Here is a 23,432-nt window from a genome sequence, read left to right as displayed (position 1 = left end):
GACACTATAAATAAGTTTATAGGGTAGAAACACCTTCGATCCTCACGGCAAGAGAGGAAGACACACGAACAATGTGAAAAAACCAGGAAGGAAAATGCCTAAAACAAACCAAGATGCTACAATAATAGAATCATTGCAGAAGAGATGTCAGAGAAGGAGCTCAGAATGTACATAATTAAAATGATCTGTGAAGTAAAGAATGACGTAAGAGAGCAAATATAGGCCAAAAAATGATCACTCCAACAAAGAGATAAGAGATGAAATACAGGCAACAAAAGATTACTTCAAGAAAGAGATATTCAGGTGGGGGGGAGTGGCATGGGGACCTGAAATCCTTGAAGCAAAGAAAACAATAAACCAAATTAATAATTCAATAGAAAGCATCACCAACAGACTTATTCACTCGGAAGACAAAACCTCATGCAATGAAGACAAAATATATAATCTTGAAAATAAAGTGACCACACAGTGAAGATGGTAAAAAAAAACATGAGCAGAATCTCCAAAAATTATGGGACAACATGAAAAGACCAAATTTAAGATTTATTGGGATAGAGAAAGGCATAGAGATACAAACCAAAGGAATGCACAATCTTTTTTTAATATGTTTTTAGTTGTGGAGAGACACAATATTTTTATTTTTATGTGGTGCTCAGGATCAAACCCAGTGCCTCACACATGCTAGGCAAGCACTGTAATACTGAGCCACAACCCCAACCCCAATGCACAATCTTTTCAATGAAATAATATCAGAAAATTTCCCAAACCTGAGGAATGAATTGGAAAATCAAATATAAGAGATTACAGGACACCAAATGTACAAAATTACAATAGATCCATCCCAAGGCACATTATAATGAAAATGCCTAGCATATAGAATAAGGAGAGAATTTTAAAAGCCACAAAAGAAAAGTTTCAGATTACATATGGGGAGAAACCAAATCAGATCTCCCCAGATTTCTCAACCCAGACAGTCAAAGCTAGAAGGTCCTGGAATAACATATACCAAGCTCTGAAAGAGAATGGATGCCAACCCAAAATCTTGTATCCAGCAAAATTAAGCTTCAGATTTGGTGACAAAATAAAAACCTTCCATGATAAACAAAAGTAAAAAAAAAAAATTACAACAAGAAAGCCTACCTACATAACATTCTTGGCAAAATATTCCTTGAAGAGGAAATGAAAAACAACAATGAAAATCTGCAAAGGAGGAAGTACACTAAATGAAAAGCCAATCAAAGGAGAAAACAAGTCAAGTTAAAAACCAAAAATAAACCATATTTCAATAATAATCCTGAATGTTAATGGCCTAAACTCATCAATCAAAAGACACAGACTGGCAGATTGGATTAAACAAACAAACAAAAAAAAGACCCAACAATATGCTGTCTCTGAGAGACTCACCTCATAGGCAAAGACATCCTCAAACTGAAGGAGAAAGGATGAGAAAACATCGCTCACGTGGATCATGGATCATGTACACAAGCAGGGGTTTCTATCCTCGTATCAGATAAAGTGGACTTAAAGCCAAAGTTAATCAGAAGGGATGAAGAAGGCCATTTCATACTGCTTAGGGGAATTATACATCAACAAGACATAACAACCATTAATATTTATGCCCCAAACAATGGAGCGTCTACATACATCAGACAACAAACCCTGCTCAATCTCAAGAATCAAATAAACCACAACACAATAATACTGGGTAATATGCCTCTGTCTCCACTGGATAGATCCTCCAAACAAAACCTAAATAAAGAAGATACAGAAATAAAAATTACAATTGATAATTTAGTCTTAACAGACATATATAGAATATTTTATCCATCAATGACTTAATACACTTTCTTCTCACTAGCACATAGATCCTTCTCTAATATAAACCGTGTTATGTAAGCTATCACATATGTTGGCATACAATTCTATACTACTATTTAATACTACTTTAACATAGTTTTAGCATCTGAAGGTTATTTTGATAGCTCCCTTTCCATTGATATTAATTTTTGTGTTCCTCCTTTTTTCTTAATTAGACTCATTTGATTTATCAAATTATAGCTGTATTATTTCTTCTCTATGTCATATATTTCTGCTCCTACTCTTATTTTTTCCTTCCTACTGCATAATTTGAAAATAATTTGAATGCTATTCTAGCTTCTTTCTGCTACAACTACTTTAAGTTACAAATGTTCATCTGAGACCATTTCATCCCAGAGATCCTGATATTTTAAGCTTTTATTATCACTTAGTTCAAAGCACTTTTATTTACTTTTCTTGTGCTTTCTTCCTTGACCACTCAGATATTTATAAGTGCATCATTTAATTTTGAAGTAGTTGACAAGTGGGGGTGGGGCTCTGTATACCTTAAGGTGATTGATTTCTAATGTGATAAATCATGCAGGAAACACAGTCTGTATGATTTCAAATTTTAGAAAAGTAATGGAAATGCTTTTTATATTGATTGTATTGGTTATATACATGTCAAAACTGATCAAACTGGGGAGGGGGCATGGGGGTAGGAATAATAGTAGAATGAATCAGATATTATTGTCCTATGTGCATATATGATCACATGACCTGTATAACCCTACATCATGTACAACCAGACAAATGAGAAGTTAAACTCCATTTATTTATGTATGTGTCAAATGCATTCTATTTTCATGTATAACTAATTAGAAAAAATTAAAAAATATGAAAAAAATCAACACAGAGTGACCCTTACTTCTAGACATATACCTGAGAGAAATAAATCATGTGTCCACATAAAAACTCATATGCAAATGTTCACATCAGCATTACTTATAGTAGTAGAAAGTAAGAACTACACAAATATCCATCTACAGGATATCCAATGGAGAACCAAAATATGGTATATCCATACTGTAAAATATTGCTCAGCTATGAAGAGGAAGGAAATATTGATACATATACAATGTGAATGAACCTTCAAAACATATACAGTGAAAGAAGACAGACACAAAGTGCCTTGTAATATATGATTCCATTTATATGAAATGTCCAAAATAGAGAAACGCATAAAGACTGCAGATTAGTGGTTGCCAGAGGCCGAGGTGTCAGACATGGGCACTCAAGGGGTCACAGCTAAAGAGTGGGGGGGAGTTTCTCTTTGAGGTCATAAAAGGTTGGTTGTAGAGATGGTTGCACAACTCTGTGACTAAACTACAAACCACTGTGCTATGTACTCTACATGGGTGAATGGTACAGTGTGTGAATGAGATCTCCATCCAGCTGTCACATACACAGGAGCAGAGAAGATAAAGCATGGACAGCAAGCAGCTCCATCCCACCCCTGCAGAGAGCTGCGGTAGCGCCCCAGGGCTGGGATGTACTTTTAGATTCGTTTTTGTTCACCCTCAGGTCCCACCAGCACCATGTGCTCTGCAGGTGGCCTGCTTGAGAGTCCCAAGCAAGACAAATTGTCAGCAAAGGTGATAAAGCCAAAGGACGGAGCCAGTACCACCAGGTCATTAGCAGCCCCAACACGGGGACTGCTCTCCAGCGAGGCTGTCCTTTGCCTATTCACTTGGTCCTGATTTGTCACCCAGTTCGCTCTTCCTGGGGCTCCCCCAATAGCAGGTCAATACTCCTTAACCCCATTTTGGAGCCAAGGCAACCGAGTAGAAGGTCAGCCCACACCCATTCTGGTGTCCCCCAGCTCCTAGCCTTGGGTGCTGGGGGCCTTCCTGAGGGATGAAGCTGCTGGGAGAGCCCACCGGGCCGGGCCAGGGGGGACACGCCAATCAGGTCCAGCCCAGAAGCACCCATCCACGCGGAGGCGGAGGGCGAGCCTCGAGGACCCCAGGAGAACCGGTAGGTCTCTCTGAGGGGTCCACCCCGCGGACGTGCTGCTGTCCCTGGAGAGCAACGGGCGGGGGCTGTGGGCCTGTTTGCACTGAGCGCTCTGTTCAAACACGACTCCCGCCTGCGGACACCTGTGCCCGGGGGAGGGCGGAGGGGCGGGAGCCCGCGCAGGTCCCTGGTGCAGGTCCCCGGTGCTCACTCCTCGCCTGCTTCCCGCTTCTCTGACTGGAGCCAGCCCCGCGGTCCTGGTGGGGTCCTGGCCACTCCATGCCCTGCGCTAGGCTGGCCAGCTGCTGGGGCGGCCGGGTGCTGCCCCTGCTGCTGGCCTACGTCTGCTACCTTCTGCTGGGTGCCACTGTCTTCCAGCTGCTGGAGAAGCAGGCGGAAGCTCAGTCCAGGGACCAGTTCCAGGTTGAGAAGCTGCGCTTCCTGGAGAACTACACCTGCCTGGACCAGAGAGCCCTGGAGCAGTTTGTGCAGGTGAGGGGGATGGGGGGAAGGAGGCCGAGGGGTGGGCAGAACAGTCCCCTGTGGCAGGTCCAGGGCAGTCACCCAGGGGATCATGTCCCATTTGGAAGCAGAGAGTGAGGGGAACATCAGAGGTCGGATCTGGTCCTGGATTGTGGTCCCAGATCTGAAACAGGATTCCTGTGTGACCTTGAGAGAGTCATTTAACATCTCTGGACCCAAATATCCTCACCTATAGGGTGACAAGAAGCAGCAGATCTGTTCTGCAGACATTTGACAGCAGGTTAAAAGCACTCTCTCAGCCGCCACCTGCTGCACAGATAGGAACTGAGTGTTAGTGTCATCAAGTCTTCTTCTCCCTCATTTCCACACTTCCCCCACCCCCTCCCGGCTCAGGTCCCTGGGAGGAGACACAGATAACCATCTGACCTTCCCCAGACTCGTTTCCTGGGAGCTGGGCTTGGCAAGCAGTGGCCAGGGTGGCTGAGCTCTGCCAGTGCTGTGCCCACGAGGGCTCTCTCTGGTGCCGAGGGGGCCACCCCCTGCCTGGGGCCCCTTCTGCCACCCTCTCCCAGAAACGGCAAAAGCAGGTGTTGTGGGTGAAAGCTTTGAGAGCAGGAGGTGCAGGGGGTGGCACTCCTACTGCAAAGAACAGACCAGGTGCAGCGTCATCAAATGATCACAGACATCTATTGAGCATTTACAATGTGTCTGGAGTGGGAGGAGCAGGGCTGGGTCCAATCACAATCCACCACCCCCAGAGCTGGCCTCTTGTCATTGCTGCTACTATCACTGTCTCAAGCTCATAGTGTGGTGACTGAGGCGCAGAGAGGTGGCGCGTGCTGACCCAGGCTGCAGATACTGGTAGACACAGAGCTCTCATTCAGACTCGGAGAGGGGCCCTTGTCCTTTAGCCCAGAGCGGTAGGTAGTTCTCAAAGTGCAGTCCCTGGACCAGCAGCAGCAGCAGCACCTGGGAGTGTGTGAGAAATGCTGCCCAGACCTGCAGGAGCTCCGGGTGGGGCCGCAGGTGGTGTTAAGCAGTATCTGGTGATGCTGAGGCCTCCCTCAGGACTGAGGACGGCTGGCCTACAAGAGGATTCACAGCCTGGGAAAACTTGGTGGAGCTGCGAGACACCTATCCCAGCTCTTCCAGGAGGCCCACATCAGAGGACAGGAAGGTTCAGAGGTTCCCAACACCCAGGGCACAAGGCAGAGCCCTGGAGACCCAGAAACCTCCTCCTCTCTCAGCCCAGAGTGAGCCCAGGAGCTGGGCAGAGGGCAGGATGGGTGGCTGGGCTCTGACTACCTCTGTAAATAAGGAGGAAGGCCCTAGGTCTGACTGCAGCTGGACAGGGTACCACCGTTTAGCCCCCAGGGCCTCCCCAGGGAAGATAGGACATCACTGTCCATGACAGTCCTGAGCCTTGGGAGAGATCCTTACCAGAGGAAGTTGAGCAGGGAAGGAGAATCCAGGGGTAAGATTCTGGGAGAACAGGAGTCACTGCTGAACTCTGCCACACGCCAGGGACAGAATTTACTGCAGTATTAAAAAGTGACTCCAGGCATGGGGTGCACACCTGTGATCCCAGCTACTCAGGAGACTGAAGCAGGAGGATCCAGAGTTTGAGGTCAGCCTGGGCAACAGTGAGATCCGGTCTCCAAACAAAAATTTTTTAAAAAGGGCTAGGAATATAGCTTCATGGAAGAGCACCTCTGGATTCCATCCATAGTACCATGAAAAGAAAGGAAAAAAAATAATAAAAAAATATATATATATATATTAAGGAACAAGCCTTCCCTGATCCCAGAATTAGTGAATCTGCCTCTCTCTCCATCACCTGTGGATTCTTAGAGAAGAAAATGCCTCCCACCCACACTACTCAGTACCCTCAGGGAGGTCAGGGCCCTCCTCGGGGGTGTAGAGGGCCCTGGGTTGCAGAGGGGATGACCCAGGACTAGGGCAAGTGCTGCCTGCAGGGGTTCGGGTCTCTGGGGAGGGGCTGTGTCCAGGAATGTCTGGCCCTGGCCTCTCTGGGCATGTGGGAAAGAGAGGGAAGCCAAAGTCCACATCTTCAGTGGCCAGCTCCTGCCAAAATGAGAAGAAGCAGACCGCCTGCTGCTGAGGACGTCCACCCTGGCCCAAGCATGTCCACCCAGCCAGTGGGAAGTGGTTCCCACAGGAACGAGAGGCCAGAGCTCCCACGCTCCTCCACAGTGGCCCCACCCTGACCCGGGGACTCTACCTGGCGTCAAGGCTGAGCTGCCCTGGGACGATTCACAGGGGCTGGGGGCAGGGGAGGAGGGCGCTCTCCCCTTTCTCCAAGAGGACTGGCCAGGGGTGGAGGAGCTTAGCTGGAGCTGGGTCTAGTTTTGGTTCTAGAAACCACACACACACACACACACAACCTGGACACACGTGCGACATGCAGTACCTACGCAGACGACGCACCACACAGCACCTTCCTGCAGGCCTCTGGTGGAATCTCTGCGTCACCAGAGGGCCGCCAGAGCAAAGCCACCAGCTCCCCTGGAAGCTCAGAGAGCAGAGGTCTCTGTCCCACCCCGCCCCAAAGCCCTAGGGCTTTCTTGTGGTCCCCAGCAAATCCTTCCAGAAACACCCACCTGAACCCGTCCTTAAGCACACAGACTTGGGGTCCAGCGACCGTGGGCATTGCAGCCACTCTGAGCCTACCTTCCCTTTTCTGTGAAGTCGGAACAACGCCATCTAAGGACATCATTAAACGCGACAATGGGGAAGCACCCTGCGGAGAGCCTGGAGACCACAGGTGCACAGTGACCACCCACGCTCTCCCCACAGGTCATCATGGAAGCCTGGGTGAAAGGCGTGAACCCCAAAGGCAACTCCACCAACCCCAGCAACTGGGACTTCGGCAGCAGTTTCTTCTTCGCAGGCACAGTGGTCACCACCATAGGTAAAGGGTTGTGGGGCAGCAGGGCTCCCCAGCCCAGGCCCCTGTCTCAGTCTGGGATCCCCAAAAGCAGATGCTGAGAAGAGGATGTGGTCACCCGGGAGACGATTCAGGAAGCCCAGGCAGGGAAGTGGAGAAAGAGGAAGTCAGAGGGTTGCTGGTTGGGGCGGCTGAGCTCACCTCCCGCTTGGGACCTGCTGAGAGGCTAGGGAGAGCCGTCCTCAGAACAGGCCTGCCAGGGACTGGTCACTCGGGCCCAGCTGACAGAAAGCCTCTCCTAGTGTGTTAACCTCCAGCATTCTGCCCCAGCCCTGGACCCTGCACACACCTGGGGCCAGAGAAGTCCCTCAGGCAGAGATGCAAGGACTTGAGCTGGGAGGTCAAGGAACTGTCCACCAAAGCACAGTTGACATCCTGGGTGTCCCAAGGCACTGACAGCGTCTACCATACCACTCCACCAAAAACCCACATGGCCCCAACTCCAGGAACCCCCAGGCCCTCCTATCCCAGGTCTCCCCATCCATTCCATTAAGTCCACCGGCCTCAACATTCCAAGGAAGGTGATGGGGGGGGGGCACAAACTTGGATTGGATCCAGGCTTGGTCCTCCATCCCATAATGAAGGATAAGTACAGTACAAGGCAGCACAAATCATTAGAAATGACACAAAACACCACAGGATGCCATGTGCAGTCAGAGGAGAGTGACAGGAGGGCTTCGCAGAAGCGGTATCGTTGGACTTGGGCTGTCAAAGAGAAACCGGATTTCTGTAAATAAAGGTCGTCCATTCTGGAGGGTGGGATGGACGAGGCTCATGGGAACAGGGGAGCTTCTGGCCCAGCAGTGACAGAAAGACCCAGGCGCTGTGCTAACTCTCTTCCATAGCTGTGCCCTCCCTCTCTCTGGTAGGATATGGGAACCTGTCCCCCAGCACAGAGGCTGGCCAGGTCTTCTGTGTCTTCTACGCCCTGGTGGGCATCCCACTCAACGTGGTCTTCCTCAACCACCTGGGCACGGGGCTGCGTGCCCACCTGGCCACCCTGGAGAGGTGGGAGGACCAGCCCAGGCGCTCCCAGGTACAGTCCCTCCTCCCCTCCAGCCCCGCTGTGAAAGGTAAGTGGTGGACACTGAGAGAGGCCTTGGTGTGCAGGGCAGCAGGGACACACACCTGTGGGAGAGAAGGGGCAGCTGCAGGACCGGGCAGAGGGAAAAGCTGAATTCTGATTCCAGCTGGACAAAGGTGTGGCCTCTGGCAGCTCCACAGTGTGTGGGGGTTGCGGAGGGCCCTGGAGTTGACCGCAGAGTGGCTGAGGGGCTGGGCTTCACATCTCCAGCAGCACGGGGTGTGGCCTTCTCAGGAAGCGTGTGCCCACCAGCCAGGCTTCTCTGAAGTGAGCTGACAGCTGGCCAATAGTCCTTCTTTGATGGGGAACCTCTGTGGTCATCACAGAGCTCCACCAACTTTTCATGGGGTCAAAGGACGCTCTAGGCCACCCTCATGCCTCCAGAGTGCACCCCTTGGAGAGCAAGAGTGCAGAGGGATCTGGGACAGTTTGGTGACAGTCCCATCCTGGATGAGAGTTCCCGGGAAGCCTGTTTGCCTGTGGTCCTCATGCCTGAAGGGGTCTTCAGATCCCTCCTTGACCCGCTCTCCCACCTCCTCTGCCCAGCCTTCCCTGGCCTGGGCAAGATGGCACACCCCCAGACACAGCCCCCTCCCAAGGTCTGCAGGGGACTAACTGTGACCAGGCCTTCCCACAACCCCATGCAACCCTGAAGTCTTCCAGGTGGACTCAGGGCCAGACTCCCTCTCCCCAGCTCCTGCAGGTCCTGGGCCTGGCTCTGTTCCTGATCCTGGGGACACTGGTGGTTCTCATCTTCCCGCCCATGGCCTTCAGCCGAGTGGAGGGCTGGAGCTTCGGCGAGGGCTTCTACTTTGCCTTCATCACCCTGAGCACCATCGGCTTTGGGGACTACGTTGTCGGTGAGAATGAGAGTCACAGATCTCAGGATGGGGGACCCGCTGGGATCCAGGAGATGGGAGTTATCAGCTAAGGGTATTTCCAGTCCTCAGAAGTCCCTGGTCTGGGACCCATCATGTTTCTCCAGGGACTTCCTGCTGATCCTTGTTATGAGGAAGACAAGAGTGCCTCCTACTTGGTGGGGAATCCCTGGGTGGAGCCTGGGGGTGGCTGTGCCCTCAGACACCTGCTGTCCCCTTCCCTGCAGGCACAGACCCTAGCAAGCGTTACATCTCGGTGTACCGGAGCCTGGCAGCCGTCTGGATCCTCCTGGGCCTAGCATGGCTGGCCCTGGTCCTCTCCCTGGGCCCCTTGCTTCTACACAGGTGCTCCCAGCTCTGGCTCAACGGCAGGGGCCTCAACCTCAAGGACCGGACAGCCCCTGACCCTCAAGGGCTCCCCAGACCTCAGAAGATGCCCATCTCTGCATGAGGTCCCCTAGTGGCCCAGCAGTCCCTCCCAGCCTCCCAGCCCATGCCATCTGCCCTCTTGAGATCCTTCCTTCCTCTTCCTCTCCCAACCCCACACCTGTCCCAGCCAGGGTGGGCCCAGAGCTCTCCAGGAAGACAAGGAAACATATGTCCAAAAAGTACCAGAGGTGACCTGGAAAACTCAAACACATTCACTGTGGCCAGATCTTCAATGACCTCCCCACATACCCCACCCCAGGGTCCTTAGACGGACAGGAGACAGAGGGTAACTTGACTTGGACCTCACCGGATGGGTGCACAAGGTCTATTTGCCAAGCCCCCACTATGTGCTAGGCTCTGAAGTACAACTGTGAACATTCTTGCCCTCACCTGTGCCTTTAGTCTGTCTAGCAGGACAGACAACTGGACAGGCAGCCCAACACAGTGTCCAAAATGTCCCGTGGGAGCAGACCCAGGGAGGGTGAGTCCATGAGAATGGCCGTCTTGGGTGGGGGAACACGCTGGAACCATCTTAGTGCAAACAGGAAGCTCACAGCTGCCTCCCAAAGCTTGCCAGACCCTTTGAAGAGGTGTCCCACCATTTTGCTGGTCATGACCTCCCCTGACCTCCAGGGTACGCCCTTGACCTGATGACCCCTCTGGTCCCCTGTCTTCTTAAAAGCCTTTCCAAGAACCCCCTGAGAAGCTAGAGGGCCAGCGGGTCCCAGGAGCCTTCCAGAAAAGGCGCTCCATGGAGACCTGACCTCCCGTGGGACCATGTGCTGGGGGCCTGGCCTTTCTCCGGCTGAATTGCAACATCGCTGCAGCCCAGAAGGAGACAGATTTGGGCCAGTCCACCAATGGCCAATCTCACCAAAGACCATAGACTCCAACCGGTACTTCTTCCATCACCCCAACAGCAAGCAGACCCCTAAGCGGCGGGGTCTCATGGGACCACAGAGGCCAAGCTGTGGAGGAGAGGAAGCTCCTGGCCAGAGACCCAGGGAAGGATCGTAGCAGCAGAGGACCGCAGCTTACACCCTGGGACCAGTGACATCCAAGAGAGGGTGGAAACTGAAGACCCCCACCCACGGACTCTTTACCCTCCCTGGGCCCTTCCTGCTTTCTGGGTGGAGGAGGGACTTGGGGGGAAAGAAGTCAGGACCTGGTTAAGTTCCTCTTGCCTCCAAGCTCACAGCCCAGTGGCAGTCAGTTGGAGTCCCTCTTCTTTTAAGTACACAGGATGGGACAGAAGATTCAGGGAGAAGCTGAGAAGCAGCCAGTGCTTGAAGATGGTCCCAGGGTCTGTGGACTTAGGCAGGAGCCCTGAGACAATAAACGTGGCTTCTGCTTTCTCTTCCCCAGTAGTCCCTCCCACTATTTGCCGCAGGAAATGCTGGGGGGCTCTGGACCCCTTCCCTCCCAGGGCCTGTGGTCACCCAGTGGCATCTCCTTTTCCCTAACCTGGAAATGGGCACTTCACAGATTTTTGAAGTGCAGCCAGATACCTGGGACTCAGCCTCTTATTGTCCCTGGGATCGGATCCTGGGGGTGGGGCAGGGCCGTCCCACCCCCCTGCACTCCTCTTCCCAAGGGGAAACCGGCCATTGGCGGCTGTTTTAGAGAAGGGGCCGGCCAGGCTCCTGGCCCTTCCTTTCCACCTCAGTTCCTGTCCACAGCTCCAGCCCCTGTCCTCTCCCGCCATGCACCCACCGGGAGCTCCAGCGGCGCACAAGGGCAGGGGTCGGGGCTGCGTGGTGCCGGGCACTTTGTTCCTGCTGTTCGCCTACCTGGCTTACCTGGCGCTGGGCACCGGCGTGTTCTGGGCGCTGGAGGGTCGCGCGGCTGAGGACTCTAGTCGCAACTTCCAGCGCGACAAGTGGGAGCTGTTGCAGAACTTCACGTGTCTGGATAGCCACGCGCTGGACCTGCTGATCCGGGTCAGGGGCGAGCGGGGTCGCTCCAGGCGCGTCTGGGGAGGGATCGGGGAGCGAGGGGTGCACCGGCCTGGGATGGGAGGGTCCGCTCCGGCCCGGGAAAGGAAACCCCGGGAGCGTATATCCCGAAGAGCGGCGGAGCTGCTGCACAGGGGCCCCACAGGGGCGCGCGTCTGGGCGTGGGGAGCCGGAGGGTTGGGCTCTGGCTAGAGGATCGCCAGCGCGGTGCTCCGCGTCCTCCTTTAGGGGGCGAGAGAGCGTGACTGACCCTGTGGGGAGACGCAAGCTTGGCGCACCGCATCCGAATTTGGGAATGAGCACTACAGAGGGCACACTTCCCTGGGTCACAAAGCCACCAAGGCCGTCCAGATCCGGTCCGGAGACTGGGAGCGTTTGGTCTGTGGGTGGCAGGCTGGCGGGCGGCACCCAGGTGCGCGGCCCTGTGTCCCAGTGCCACCGGAGGTGAAGAATGAAAGGACACACCTTGCCTCCTCCAAAGAGAGAACCTGGGTGCAAATATGCGAACTAGGGCGAGGATCCTAGGGGGCTCTGGCCTGGGTCCAAGGGTGAGCGGGACTGAGGGCACGATCCTCGGCACTTGGGGGAAAGGGGGGCAGGACAAGTTTGTCCCAGAGGGTGGGTGGCCAAGATATGCTTGTCTAGGGCAAGGGCAACGGAGAGGAGGGCTGGAAGTGGGTAGATCCGGTTGGAGAAGTAGCGTGGACGCAGAGCGGAGCTCGCTTCATTCAGAGTCTGTAGATACCAAGGGCTGAGGACACCCCGGCCGCTGATGCCGGAAGGGCCAAAGTGGAAGTCGTGGGCGGAAGGAACAGAGGCCAGAGGATGGGGCCCCCGTGAGGCCGGGGAGGCAGGGGCATCCCAGATATATGGAAATTTCTTCTGGGCATCAGGCTGGCAGCTGCTCATTTGGTGGCTGCATTAACATCCTGAGCCCCCAACTGACTCTCAGTTCCCCACTCTAGGCCTCAGATAGCCTCCCAGCCTCTGCCCCTCCTGTCTCTCCTAAATATCCTTCCACGCAGAGCAATCCTACCTGACTGACCCTCAAGGGACAGCCCACCTCACCTTGAAGCCATCTGTCCCTGCCTTCACCAGAATGAACACCTTTTTTCTCTGAATTCTTACAGCAAAATATTCTTATTAGTGTGATGATGGCAACCATTAAATTTCCCACACACCATGTACTGTTTTTAGTCCTCAAATATGAGACCTCATTTAAGCTGGGCAAAGTGGTGTGTGCCTATAATCCCAGCAACTAGGGAGGCTGAGGCAAGAGGATCATAAGTTCAAGGCCAGCCTTAGCAACTTAGGCCTTAAGCAACTTAGCAAGACCCTGTCCAAAAATAAATAAATAAATAAATAGAAGAGGAAGACTGAGGAGGTAGCTCAGTGGTAAAACACCCCTGGGTTCAATCCCAGTATCAAACTAAATATAGAGAGAAAAACTTAATTTAACCCCTGCACAACTACTAGGAAGTAGGTACTATGAGTATTTCCATTTTACAAACAAGAAAACTGAGGCTTAGAGGAGTTTGGTAACTTGCCCAGGATCCTGGACACTGCCTCCTTAATGCCCAAACGGTCACCGGTTGCACGAGTTCATTCAGTACGTCTCTGTCCAGTGAGGGCTGAGGTCCTGTCTCTCATCCTCTGGCCCCTAAAAGCACCACGTTTCGCCTGGCCGCGTGCTTCCTGCAGGAAGGGGGCAGCAGAGAGTAGGTGGATGGTTGTCCACCAGGTGGAGAGGTACCCCACCCCACCCTGACCTGGGATGGGGACAAAGAGAGTAAAGGAGCCACCTCCATGGTCCCTGCCTCTGGGGACCCCCAGGTTGACCGGAGGGATCAAGGCGCCTTGCCCTGGCCAGGCTGGGACGGAAGAGTGACTGTGAGGACTGTGCCTCAGAGAGCTGTGTATTTGGGGGTGCAGGGACCCAATCTCCCCACAGAGCCTGTTGGTCACTGCAGCCTCTCCCCCAGGACATCATCCAGTCGTACAAAGACGGGGCCCACCTCCTGAGCAACACCACCAGCATGGGGCGCTGGGAGCTCATGGGCTCCTTCTTCTTCTCTGTGTCCACCGTCACCACCATCGGTAAGGGCAGCCTGGGGCCAGGGTGGCTGGGCTGGGGAGGGCGGCCTTCCCTGGAGGGCAGGGGGGCCGGTTGCCTTTTGAAAAGGTTACTAGTGCTTCACCCCTCCAAATGCAGTGGGTTCCTCTTCCTCAGGAGCAGAAGAGCCTCGAGCATCACCATGACCCACTGACCCCTTTCTGCATTTCATCCAGGTCCCCAGGGGATTGTGGGGGATGTTCAAGTTTGAGAAACGCGTTCCTACGGGACTTTCTCCCCTTTCGGCCTTCCAGGAATCAGAGCGTCTCCTGACAGGGCAGGAGAGGCCTCTGGGCACCAGGAGTGTCCGGCCCCCAGTTAACCCACCCAACACAGCCCCAGGGGTGCACTGGAGCAGAGACCCTGTGAAAGAGACTTGAGGCCCCTGTCCTGAGCCCTGCCATGACCACCTGTCCTCCTGCCTGCAGAGGGGAGCTCTCCCTTCCCAGGGCCTTCTCCTGAGCTCTCTGGCTCAGCCCTGGTCCCCATCACCATCCTCCCCAGCCCCTTTCCTCCACTGGGGCCGGCCCTGCCTGCAGAGTCACTGAGGTGGAACTTGTCCCAGAGGGCACCTTGGGGTCATGGTGTGAAGAAGAGAAGCCCTAGGCCCTGGCCACTCTGAAACCCAAGAGATAATGGGATGCTGTTGCCTAGCGCCCTCTGCCCTGGGGACCAGCCCCAGCCCTTGCATGATACTGGACTGACCACTAGGTGGCAGACTGGCACCACCAGTGACTTGGGCTCCTGCCCCTGCTCTGGGTGGACCAGGAATCTCTCCACCACCAGCATCCCCCTCTGTCCTCCCTAGAGTGGACAGGGCAAGACCACCCAGAGGACTCTCCATCTAGCTTTAAATAAGCCCACACTTCTTGCAAGGGGGTAGCAGGGCTACTCAGGAACTGGGGCAGTCCTTCCCATGAGCCTGCTCCAGAGGCCCCCCAGACTCCACGGACCCCGACCCTTGAAGGACAGTCAGGAGGGCGTTGGCTCATCTCTACATTCCCGGGGCTTAGTACAAGGCCCAGCCTGTGGTGGGCACTCAGCAAACACTGCCCGGTAAGGAGTCTCAGCAAAGATGCTCTGGAGCAGCCTGACCTGAGTAGTTCTGGAGCAGCAGGGCACTTGGAGGGCAGGAGAGGCCTCTGGGCACCAGGAGTCCCCATGACCAGACGTGTGGGAGCCCCAGGCCCATGACGTCAGCCTGCCCGGCTCTGCCCCTCCCAACCTGGAACACTCCTACCCCTTCTTCTCCGCTCAGCTCTTCCCTGAGGCACTCACCCTCTCTGGGGGTGAGGAGGGCAGAGGAGGGGAGCCCCCTTACACACACACACAGTATACACCCAAGGTCCTCTTGTGCAAGGGCCCAAACCTTGGACATTCAAGAGCTCCTTCTGTCCATGGAGCAGCCTCCAAGGATAGGGCTTATTTTCATCTCACAGATGGGGAAACTGAGGCACAGAGAAGTGGTAGAACTTCCTCAAGGCCACATAGGCAGAGCTGGGGTCTGACACCCAGTGGGGTGGGGGAGGGGCCACCTGGCTCTTTCCAGGGGCTTCTGTCCTCGGAGTTCACAGGACAAGGCGGGCTTTCTGAATCAGCAGAGTGGTCAGAAGCCCTGGCCCTGAACACTCACACAGAGAAAGAGACAGAAGGCGTGGGGCACTCGGAGAGAGAGAAGGCATTCTGAGAGGACGACAGTGGGCTGCCCCTGAGGCCATCCTCTCCAAGCCCTAAAACTTGGGGTCTTATAATGACTGGGGACCATTATAGATGGTGAGGCCATCAAAGGACTCACTGCCTCAGTGACATTGATGTGGAGACATGAACAAAAGGAGGAAGCAAGCTATGCAGGTATCTGAGGAAGAGCCTTCTGTCTGTGCAAAGGCCCTGAGGTAGAGTGTGGCTGTTGTGTTTGGGGAACACTGAGGAGGTCCAGGTGGCTGAGGAGGGTTGGAGGTGAGGCTGAGTTCAGAGAGAGTGCAGAGGAGCCCGCTAAGGCCCTCAAAGGGGAGAGAGGTGACAGGCGAGAGGTGTGCTGACATGGGAGGTGGCCCTTGGGGAGCTGCAATCATCCAGGGTTAAACAGTCTTGTGGGGGCTATTGACACCACCAATTGCTCTGACCCGAGGGATGACCAAGTGAGGGGGAGAAGGGTCCATTAAAAGTCAGCCTTGGAAAACTACAGGGCCCCCCAGAACTGGCAGAATCCAAGTGCCACCATGCCCTTGCTAAGAACTGAGTGACAGAACCCCAAGGCCAGAGACCAGCCCCGGGGGAGGAGGCAGAGGGGGACAGAAGCAGGGGCTGACCCCTCCCTGGATGCTGGCAGAATGAACCCCACCTTTCAGGAGAGGGACCCTCAGAAGGCCGAGAGGGGTAGAGGCTCAAGAGGAGGCCTCTGCAGACCTCAGACCAGAGGCAGTCCCGGGACGCGCGCCCACACCACGGTCATTCCCGCAGCACCTGGGGGACACTGAACTCCTGGGGGCTCATGTCCCCTGCACAACATGCCTCCTGTTCCACCCACTGCTGTTGGGTGTTGACCTCCCCATCTTACCGATGAGGACACAGACAGGAAGGTCGAGCCTCTTGCCCAAGACCACGCAGCCCACCAGGGGCAGGACCGGGATTCAAACCAGGCGGCAGATCTCCCTGCAAAGCCCACACGCCGGGCTGGCATGTACTGTGGCCCGTCCCAGTGGCCCTCAGTGACGCGGGGTGACATGAACCAGCGGTGTCCAACGGTACAGGGCCTCGGGCATGGTGGTGCCCGCCAATAATCCAGCTACTCCGCGGTGGAGACAGGGGGATTGCAAGTTCAAGGAGGCCTGGGCAACTTGGCCAGACCTCCACTTAAAATTAAACACAAAACAAAAATAGTATTAGAAAGGGCTGAGGATGCAGCTCAGTGGAGAGCACTCCAGATCAATCCGCAGCACCAGGAAAAAACATCACAGTACAGGTGGGGGTGTGTGGCTGTGCTGGCCCCATCCGGGGAATGTCAGGCAATGATGCGGGGCAGAGGGGGGCCTCCGTTCACTTAGTTCCTGTTCACTCCTCGTCCATCTGTTCATTCCACCTGGTGCTTCTCACTCACCACTCGCCACAGTGAGCACTTAGCATCAAGTCTGTGCCCGTCGCTAAGAACAGAAAGATAACCCTAACCCCATCTGTGCATTTTGGGGGGGGTTCTGGGGAGTGAACCCGGGGAGCTTAACCACTGAGCAACACCCCAGCCCTATTTTGAATTTTATTTAGAGACAGGGTCGTGCTGAGTTGCTTAGGGCCTCACTAAGTTGCTGAGGCTGCCTTTGAACTCGCCATCCTCCTGCCTCAGCCTTCTGAGCTGCTGGGATGACAGGCGTGTGCCACCGCGCCCGGCCCCATGTGCACTTTTGAGGGCTCGTGGCCAAGGAGCCCACCACTGAGGACTCGGGTCAGGAAGGGTCATCTCTAGGGCGGAAGTGGGCCCTTGGGAGAGGGCGCATCAGGTTCAAAGGCACAGAGTCACCAGAGGGTTTGGGGCAGGAGTATGACCAGAGCTGGGAGGGTGAGGCCCCAGATTCTCAGAGTCAGGCTGGTGAGTGTGCAGGTTCCCCGGCAGGCGTGAGGACGATGGCGGTGGTGGCCTGGGTGAGGAGAGTTGGGTTGGCACTTTAGAAAAGCCAGACTGTGGTGGTGGGGACGAAGGGGGCAGCAGTGGGCACAGGGGAGCACTGCAGTGGTGTGTTACCTGGAGGCTGAGGCAGGAGGATGGCTGGAGCCCAGGGGTTCAAGGTCAGCCTGGGCAACATAACAAGAGCCTATCTCTTAAATTTTTTTTTAATTAAAATTAAAAAGAAAGGTGGAGCCGTGGCCTCACCTGTAATCTCAGCAACTCGGGAGGCTGACGCAGGAGGATCGTGAGTTCAAAGCCAGCCTCAGCCAAAGCGAGGCCCTAAGCAACTCCATGACACCCTGTCTCTAAATAAAATACAAAATAGGGCTGGGGACGTGGCTCAGTGGCTGAGTGCCCCTGAGTTCAATCCATGGTACCAAATAAAAGGGAGGGGGTGGAGATAGAAGGAGGAGGAATGTCCAGGACGATGCTCCCTGGCCTCCCCCCACTCATCTCCAAGACCAGAGGTCCCGACTACCACCTCCCCGAGGACAGCTCATGTTCCACCATCTGTCCATCAGTCCCACGGCGGGGGAGGGAGCCGTTCCCCTGGGAATCGGATCCAGCCGGGGATGTGGTGTGCAGCAGATAGGAAGGCAGAGGTGGGGGAGCGGGGAGACCCCCATACAGGTCCGACGCTGTGAAGAGACGGGGAGGGGGATGCTCATGGGATCAGGGCCACAGACTGCAGAGGTGCTGCCCAGGGACAGTGTCAGCCAAGCGACAGAGCCTAGAGCAAGGCGGCCAGCTGAAGTAGCCCCACCCTGCCTGGCCACAGGGGCCGCAGCCTGGATGTGCCGGCCTCAGCTCGAGTGTGCAGAGGATCCCAAGGGGCAGCCGCTGGAGGCTGGGCCTTCTCCCTGCCAACCCAAGAGGCAGGACAGAGGAGACTCCCCGCGGGCAGGTGCGACCTGCACACCTGCTAAGGTCCCCGGAGCTACCCTTCCCTCCTGTACAACAGAGCCGCGATCTCGAGGGGTGGTTTGGGGTGCCCAGAGGAGACGGTGTCTAGGGCCCCCAACAAGTCCCAGCTGCCCACGTCTGCAGGGGCATGGAGTGAGGCCCGTGGGGACCGGGCAGGGTCAGGCAGGACACTCTCCTGAGGCAGCCCTCTCGCCCCAGGCTACGGCAACCTGAGTCCCCAGACCATGGCCGCCCGCCTCTTCTGCATCTTCTTCGCCCTGGTGGGGATCCCGCTCAACCTCGTGGTGCTCAATCGCCTGGGCCACCTCATGCAGCGGGGGGTCCACCGCTGTGTCCAGCGGCTGGGGGGCACCTGGCAGGTGAGGGAGGGGCTGCTGGGGTTGGGGGACGGGTCCCTTCAGGATGGGGCGCTGCGGAGGGAACCAGGGTGCCTGGTGGCGAGGGGTGGGGCCAGAGGGGACTGGCCGGGATGTGGAGGGACTGGGGGCCGCTGGCCAGAATCAGGTGTCTGGTGATCGCGGGGCAGGGACGGGGAAGGACACGGTGCCAGGAGTGTCCCCCGGCTAGGAACCTGGAGAGCACAGCCCGGGGAGGGGGCTCTGGGTGCCCCTGCCGAGTGGGGGAGCAGCACTGGGCCAGCTCCTAGCTCAGACCCTGCATCCGCTGGCCGAGGCCCAGCCCTGGGCAGAGGCCACAGGCGGGCGCTGTGTGCACCAGGGCCCGGCCCCCGCCCGCTGGCTGGCGGGCTCCTGCGCGCTGCTGTCGGGCCTCCTGCTCTTCCTGCTGCTGCCCCCGCTGCTCTTCTCCCACATGGAGGGCTGGAGCTACCTGGAGGGCTTCTACTTCTCCTTCATCACCCTGAGCACCGTGGGCTTCGGAGACTACGTCATCGGTGAGACCCCCAGGACGGCGGGTGGCCCGGCCTTGCACACCGCCTGGTGGCTGGCCATGAGTGGTGGGGGTGGCCTGGAGGCCCAGGGGCACTCGGCCACCCAAGCCACATCCCCAGCCCTATTTCATATTGTATTTAGAGACAGGGTCCCCCTGAGCTGCTTAGGGCCTCGCTTTTGCTGAGGCTGGCTTTGAACTCGAGAGCCTCCTGCCTCAGCCTCCTGAGCTGCTCCGCTCCCTGGGGCAGGCAGGGCTCAGGTGCCTCCTGCCCGTCTCGCCCAGCGTGGAGCCGTCCTCTGGTCCACAGGCCTCTGCTGTCCTGAGACCCCTCCAGAGAAGCGCAGACCAACCCGCTCCCTGCAGCCCACCTCGCCCACCCCAGCGCCCCTGGGACCCCCTCGGGAATCAAGTGGTGCATCAGGAGGCTCCCCAAACCCCAGCTCCCCACCCCCTGGCCTGGAGAACAATCAGCAGCCACCGAGGGCCAGCACCGCCCGAGGGCCAGGGAGACCTGGGCGAGACAGCCCCCAGAAGCCCTGGCCTTGCCAAATAAAGCAGAGGCCGTGTCCAGCCGGTGGCAGTGAGGGATATGGCAGCAGAGATCCTCCGCGTCCCTCCCTGCTCTCCTTGGTCCAGCCTCCAGGAGGGAGGAGGGCTGCTGTTCAAGGTCCCTACTGAGCAGGGGCCACAGGCACGCTGGCCCTGGGGGCAGGGGAGCTGCACCCTCCCAGACCCCTGGCCCTGGAGGGAGGAGGAGTGACAGAACCCAGCCTGGAACACTGAAGAGAGGTTTTCCCAGGCAACCCCCTGACAGCCGTCACCCCCTATTTACTGAGGAGGAAGCTAAAGCTCAGAGAGGCCAAACTATTTGCCTGGGATGCACAGCGAGATATGAATTCTAATCTGTTTGACTCCAAACAGATCATGCTTGTTCCAGATGGCCTCACACACCCCTCTCTGGGCCTCCGTGTCCCTGTCTATAAAGTGAGGGACTGGCTAGGTGGCCACCAAGACCCCAACAGGGCCTTCTGGCCTCTGGGTGCAAGATCCTCTTTCCTGATCTTTTCCTTCCCCAGGAAGAGGGAAACAGTGCTGGGGGCCTCATGCGGCCCCTTTGTGGTCTCCCCGACCCTGGCAGCAGGGCTGTGACTCCGGGAAGAAAGCCCTGGGCAGGTCTCTTCCAACGGGGTCACATTCCCACTTCTACCTTCAGAGTAGAAAGACGCACGTGAGGAAAGCTGAGCCCAGGAGCTCCAAAGGCCACACCTGTGCCCTTGCAGGTTCTTTAATCTGTCTTCCCTTCTCTATGTCCAGGGCCATTCCGATAGCCCAAGCAGGACTATTGGGTACAACTGCACAGGCTGGGCACTGCACAAGCATCCATGGAGTTGTATAGCCTTGATCCTTGTCTGCTTGGCTCTTGTGACATCATGTCACCTGCCCAACTCTTCTGAAAACATTCAATATTTCCCATAGTCTTAGGATAAAGTCCCCAAATCCACAACTAGGCCAGCAAGGGCCCTCGATGTGGTCCAGTCTCCCCCCTCCCAACCCTGTGCTCTTCCCCTGCTCTCCAGCCACATGAAACAGGGGCGGGGACAAGGAGCAGCTGCCCCTTCCACATCTCCAGAGATGCGCTACCGAGCCTGGCTGACCCTGCAGCCCCTCGATGCTTGGGGCCGCAGGCCACGCGGGAGCCCTCTTCGCCTCCTCTGCAGACCTTCCCTGGGTGCCTGAGACACTGGAGCCCAGGGAAGGGCAGGGAGACGGCCCTGGGGCAGGAAAGGCAGCGCAGACCGAGTTAGGCTCCCACCCGGCACCTCACACCACGCATGTTCCGGAACCTTCCATTCCTCTTCCCCAAATCTCAGCTCTCCTCGTCCTCCAGGGCTGGGGTCGACCCTTGTCCCTGGGCCAGCAGCCACAGGACCTTGGCTTCACAGCCAGCCCTGCACCCGCCTCCAACGTCGCATCTGCACTGGGTTAAGCGCATGCCAGCTGCCAGGTCTCCTGCGACGACTGCAGCTAAAAAAAAAAAAAAAATGAAATAAAGGTGGAGGAGGGTGCCCCCACCCCGGTGCCCGAGCAGAGCTGGCGGAGGGAGGCCGGAGCTGATCTCATTTGGGGCCGCAGCGGAATCAGCCCGTAACCCAATCAGCCTAATCCAATCCCGCTCTGCCCGCTGCCGGGAGCGCTGGGCTGCAGCCTTGGTGCCACGCCGGGTCCAGAGAGGTGCCCGCCGTGGGGACCAGCCGGGTCTGTCTTGGAGCCAGCAGGGGGTGGGTGGACGGGAGCTAGGACAGAGAAGGCCACGGAGGGACTCGGAGGGCAGGCCCCACCCCGTGACCCTGTGAGTGGCCGTCTGATGAGGACACCCAGGGAGCAGAAGGCGGAGGGGAGTCACCCACGTCCACAGTGACCCCGCCTGCCCCCCCAGCCACCACCCAGTGCAGAGCGGCTGACCCAGCGAGATCAGCGCCTGTCCTGCCCGGGCACCGTCCTGAGCGCCTTAGCCACGTGAGCCCCAGGTCCCCATGGGTCGGTGAGGGGCTCCTCGGTCGCCATCACAGACAGGAAGCGGCAGGCCCAGCAAAGGCCTGTGGGCCGCGAGGACGGCGGGGGCCAGTCTGCTCCCTGGGCAGGACACTCCAGGACGGGCAGGGCGCCAGGAGCCGGGCTGCGGGGTCGGCAAGTCCTCAGGCCCAGGGAAGACAGACGCAGAAGCCAGGCAAAGGCCCCGGTGACAGAGCAGAGGGTGCTGGAGAGGAGGGCGGGGCCTGGGGACCAGGACCAGGACTTCATCCTGAAAGCCAGGAGAGAGGTCAGCACCCGGGGTCACAGGGAAGCCACTCGGTGGCCAGGACAGAGGCGGCTCCATACCCCGGGGGCCTCCAGAGTGGGAAACCAAACATGGAGATTAGCACAAGGGAGTCCCCTGGGCCCAGGGAGTCCCCTGGAGGTCACTGCTACCTACAGCTTGCTGGGCCCACCCCAGAGCTGCTGATCGGGAAGGGCAGGGGTGGCCCCATTTCTAACCAGGTCTCCGGGTTGCTGGGGCCGGGGACACCTTGAGAAGCGCAGGGACAGGACCTGGATGAGTCCTTAGGGAAGACAGAGGGAGGTCAGCTTCCAGGTGCCCACCCCAGGAGGCTCCTGAACCCTCGGTGGGACCACAGGCCTGGAATCTCGGGTCAGCCTGATGCCCCCGCGTGGACGCCTCGGGCTCCCGTCTCTGGGCCTGTGGCCCCGACTTCCCCAGGCCCCCGCCGCTGACCTTGCCCTTCCCCAGGGATGGACCCCTCCCGGAGATACCCACTGTGGTACAAGAACATAGTGTCCCTCTGGATCCTCTTTGGGATGGCGTGGCTGGCCTTGATCATCAAACTGATCCTCTCGCTGCTGGAGACCCCAGGGGGGACGTGTTCCTGCCACCACCATTGCTCCAAGGCGGACCTCAAGCCCGGAAGCTGCAGGCAGGGCCCAGTCGGGGGGCCCCAGGCCCACTCCCCTCAGCTGGGAATCACACAGCGTCTCGAGCCCTCCACGCAGGCTGCGCACTGTGGTGAGGACAGCTAGTCACACTCCCGTGTCTGTGGGGTCTTCCTCCTGAGCAACCAGACCCTCTGACTTTAAGCATGACCTATGACCATCCAGATGAAAGACTATGTTTTCAGTCTTCCCTTGAGGCTAGGTGCAGGGATCTGATTAAATTCCACCCCACAGGACAAACAGAGACGTATCCTGTGTGACTCTGGAGATGGAGCACGCCCCTCTTCCCCCACTTCCTTCCTTTAGCTGACTGTAATGCTCATATTGGTGGCTGGCGCTCAGGCAGCCACATTGTACCACGAAGTACAGAAGCCATGTTTGAGATTGGTGGCACAGTAACAGAAGGAGCCTGGGTCCTGGATGACCACAGAGCCATCATAATAAACCTGGGATGAACACCACTTGACTTCATTTATGTGAGAGACAAATAAATGTCTTATTTTAAACCATTATGTGGGTTTTTCTGTCACTCACATACTGATTCTAACTGAAACACACACTGGACAAAGAGCGTATCTGAGACTGGAGACTCTAAGGGGAGAAGCCACCCCTTAAGTCCACTAAGGCTCTGCCTATAACTCCCAGGGCTGATGCAGCCAGCAGGTGGCCAGTCCCAGCTCAGCTGCTGGATCCTGGCACGGAGAAGCCAGAGGCCAGCCGAGCGCCCCTCCTGCCCCCCCGGCCCCC

The 23,432-nt window shown here is 56.4% G+C and overlaps 2 protein-coding genes and 1 long non-coding RNA gene across 3 annotated transcripts; 2 read left to right on the top strand and 1 right to left on the bottom strand.

Moving 5' to 3' along the window:
* Window positions 1–3,606: 3,606 nt before the first annotated feature.
* On the top strand, window positions 3,607–10,436 carry Kcnk16 (potassium two pore domain channel subfamily K member 16). Its single transcript, XM_015487685.2, has 5 exons — window positions 3,607–4,305; window positions 7,114–7,228; window positions 8,134–8,300; window positions 9,043–9,208; window positions 9,454–10,436. The coding sequence occupies exons 1-5, from the start codon at window positions 4,093–4,095 to the stop codon at window positions 9,675–9,677; spliced, it is 885 nt and encodes a 294-aa protein (XP_015343171.1). The 5' UTR covers window positions 3,607–4,092; the 3' UTR covers window positions 9,678–10,436.
* Window positions 4,965–9,594, bottom strand: LOC125617441. The gene is made up of 3 exons (XR_007348441.1): window positions 8,393–9,594; window positions 5,737–7,969; window positions 4,965–5,381 (listed from the first exon to the last, which is right to left on the bottom strand). It is a non-coding gene; the product is annotated as an uncharacterized LOC125617441 (long non-coding RNA).
* An 856-nt stretch (window positions 10,437–11,292) lies between the features above and the next one.
* Kcnk17 (potassium two pore domain channel subfamily K member 17) lies at window positions 11,293–23,195 on the top strand. The gene is made up of 5 exons (XM_015487683.2): window positions 11,293–11,595; window positions 13,593–13,707; window positions 18,504–18,664; window positions 19,023–19,197; window positions 22,486–23,195. The coding sequence occupies exons 1-5, from the start codon at window positions 11,359–11,361 to the stop codon at window positions 22,770–22,772; spliced, it is 975 nt and encodes a 324-aa protein (XP_015343169.1). The 5' UTR covers window positions 11,293–11,358; the 3' UTR covers window positions 22,773–23,195.
* The last annotated feature ends 237 nt before the right edge of the window (window positions 23,196–23,432 follow it).

Source organism: Marmota marmota, unplaced genomic scaffold (genome assembly GCF_001458135.2).
Source record: "Marmota marmota marmota unplaced genomic scaffold, marMar, whole genome shotgun sequence".
Lineage (NCBI taxonomy): Eukaryota > Metazoa > Chordata > Mammalia > Rodentia > Sciuridae > Marmota > Marmota marmota.
The sequence above is the reverse complement of the archived record's forward strand: the minus strand, read 5'-3'. Positions and strand labels throughout refer to the sequence as shown.

Excerpts from the sequence above, each read along its gene's own strand:
- Kcnk16 (XM_015487685.2), top strand. The coding sequence starts at position 4,093 with ATGCCCTGCGCTAGGCTGGCCAGCTGCTGGGGCGGCCGGGTGCTGCCC. Across the intron at positions 4,306-7,113 it reads CCCTGGAGCAGTTTGTGCAG|GTCATCATGGAAGCCTGGGT; the intron begins GTGAGGGGGATG and ends CTCTCCCCACAG. Across the intron at positions 8,301-9,042 it reads ACCAGCCCAGGCGCTCCCAG|CTCCTGCAGGTCCTGGGCCT; the intron begins GTACAGTCCCTC and ends CCCTCTCCCCAG.
- Kcnk17 (XM_015487683.2), top strand. The coding sequence starts at position 11,359 with ATGCACCCACCGGGAGCTCCAGCGGCGCACAAGGGCAGGGGTCGGGGC. Across the intron at positions 13,708-18,503 it reads GTCCACCGTCACCACCATCG|GCTACGGCAACCTGAGTCCC; the intron begins GTAAGGGCAGCC and ends CTCTCGCCCCAG. Across the intron at positions 18,665-19,022 it reads GGCTGGGGGGCACCTGGCAG|GGCCCGGCCCCCGCCCGCTG; the intron begins GTGAGGGAGGGG and ends TGTGTGCACCAG.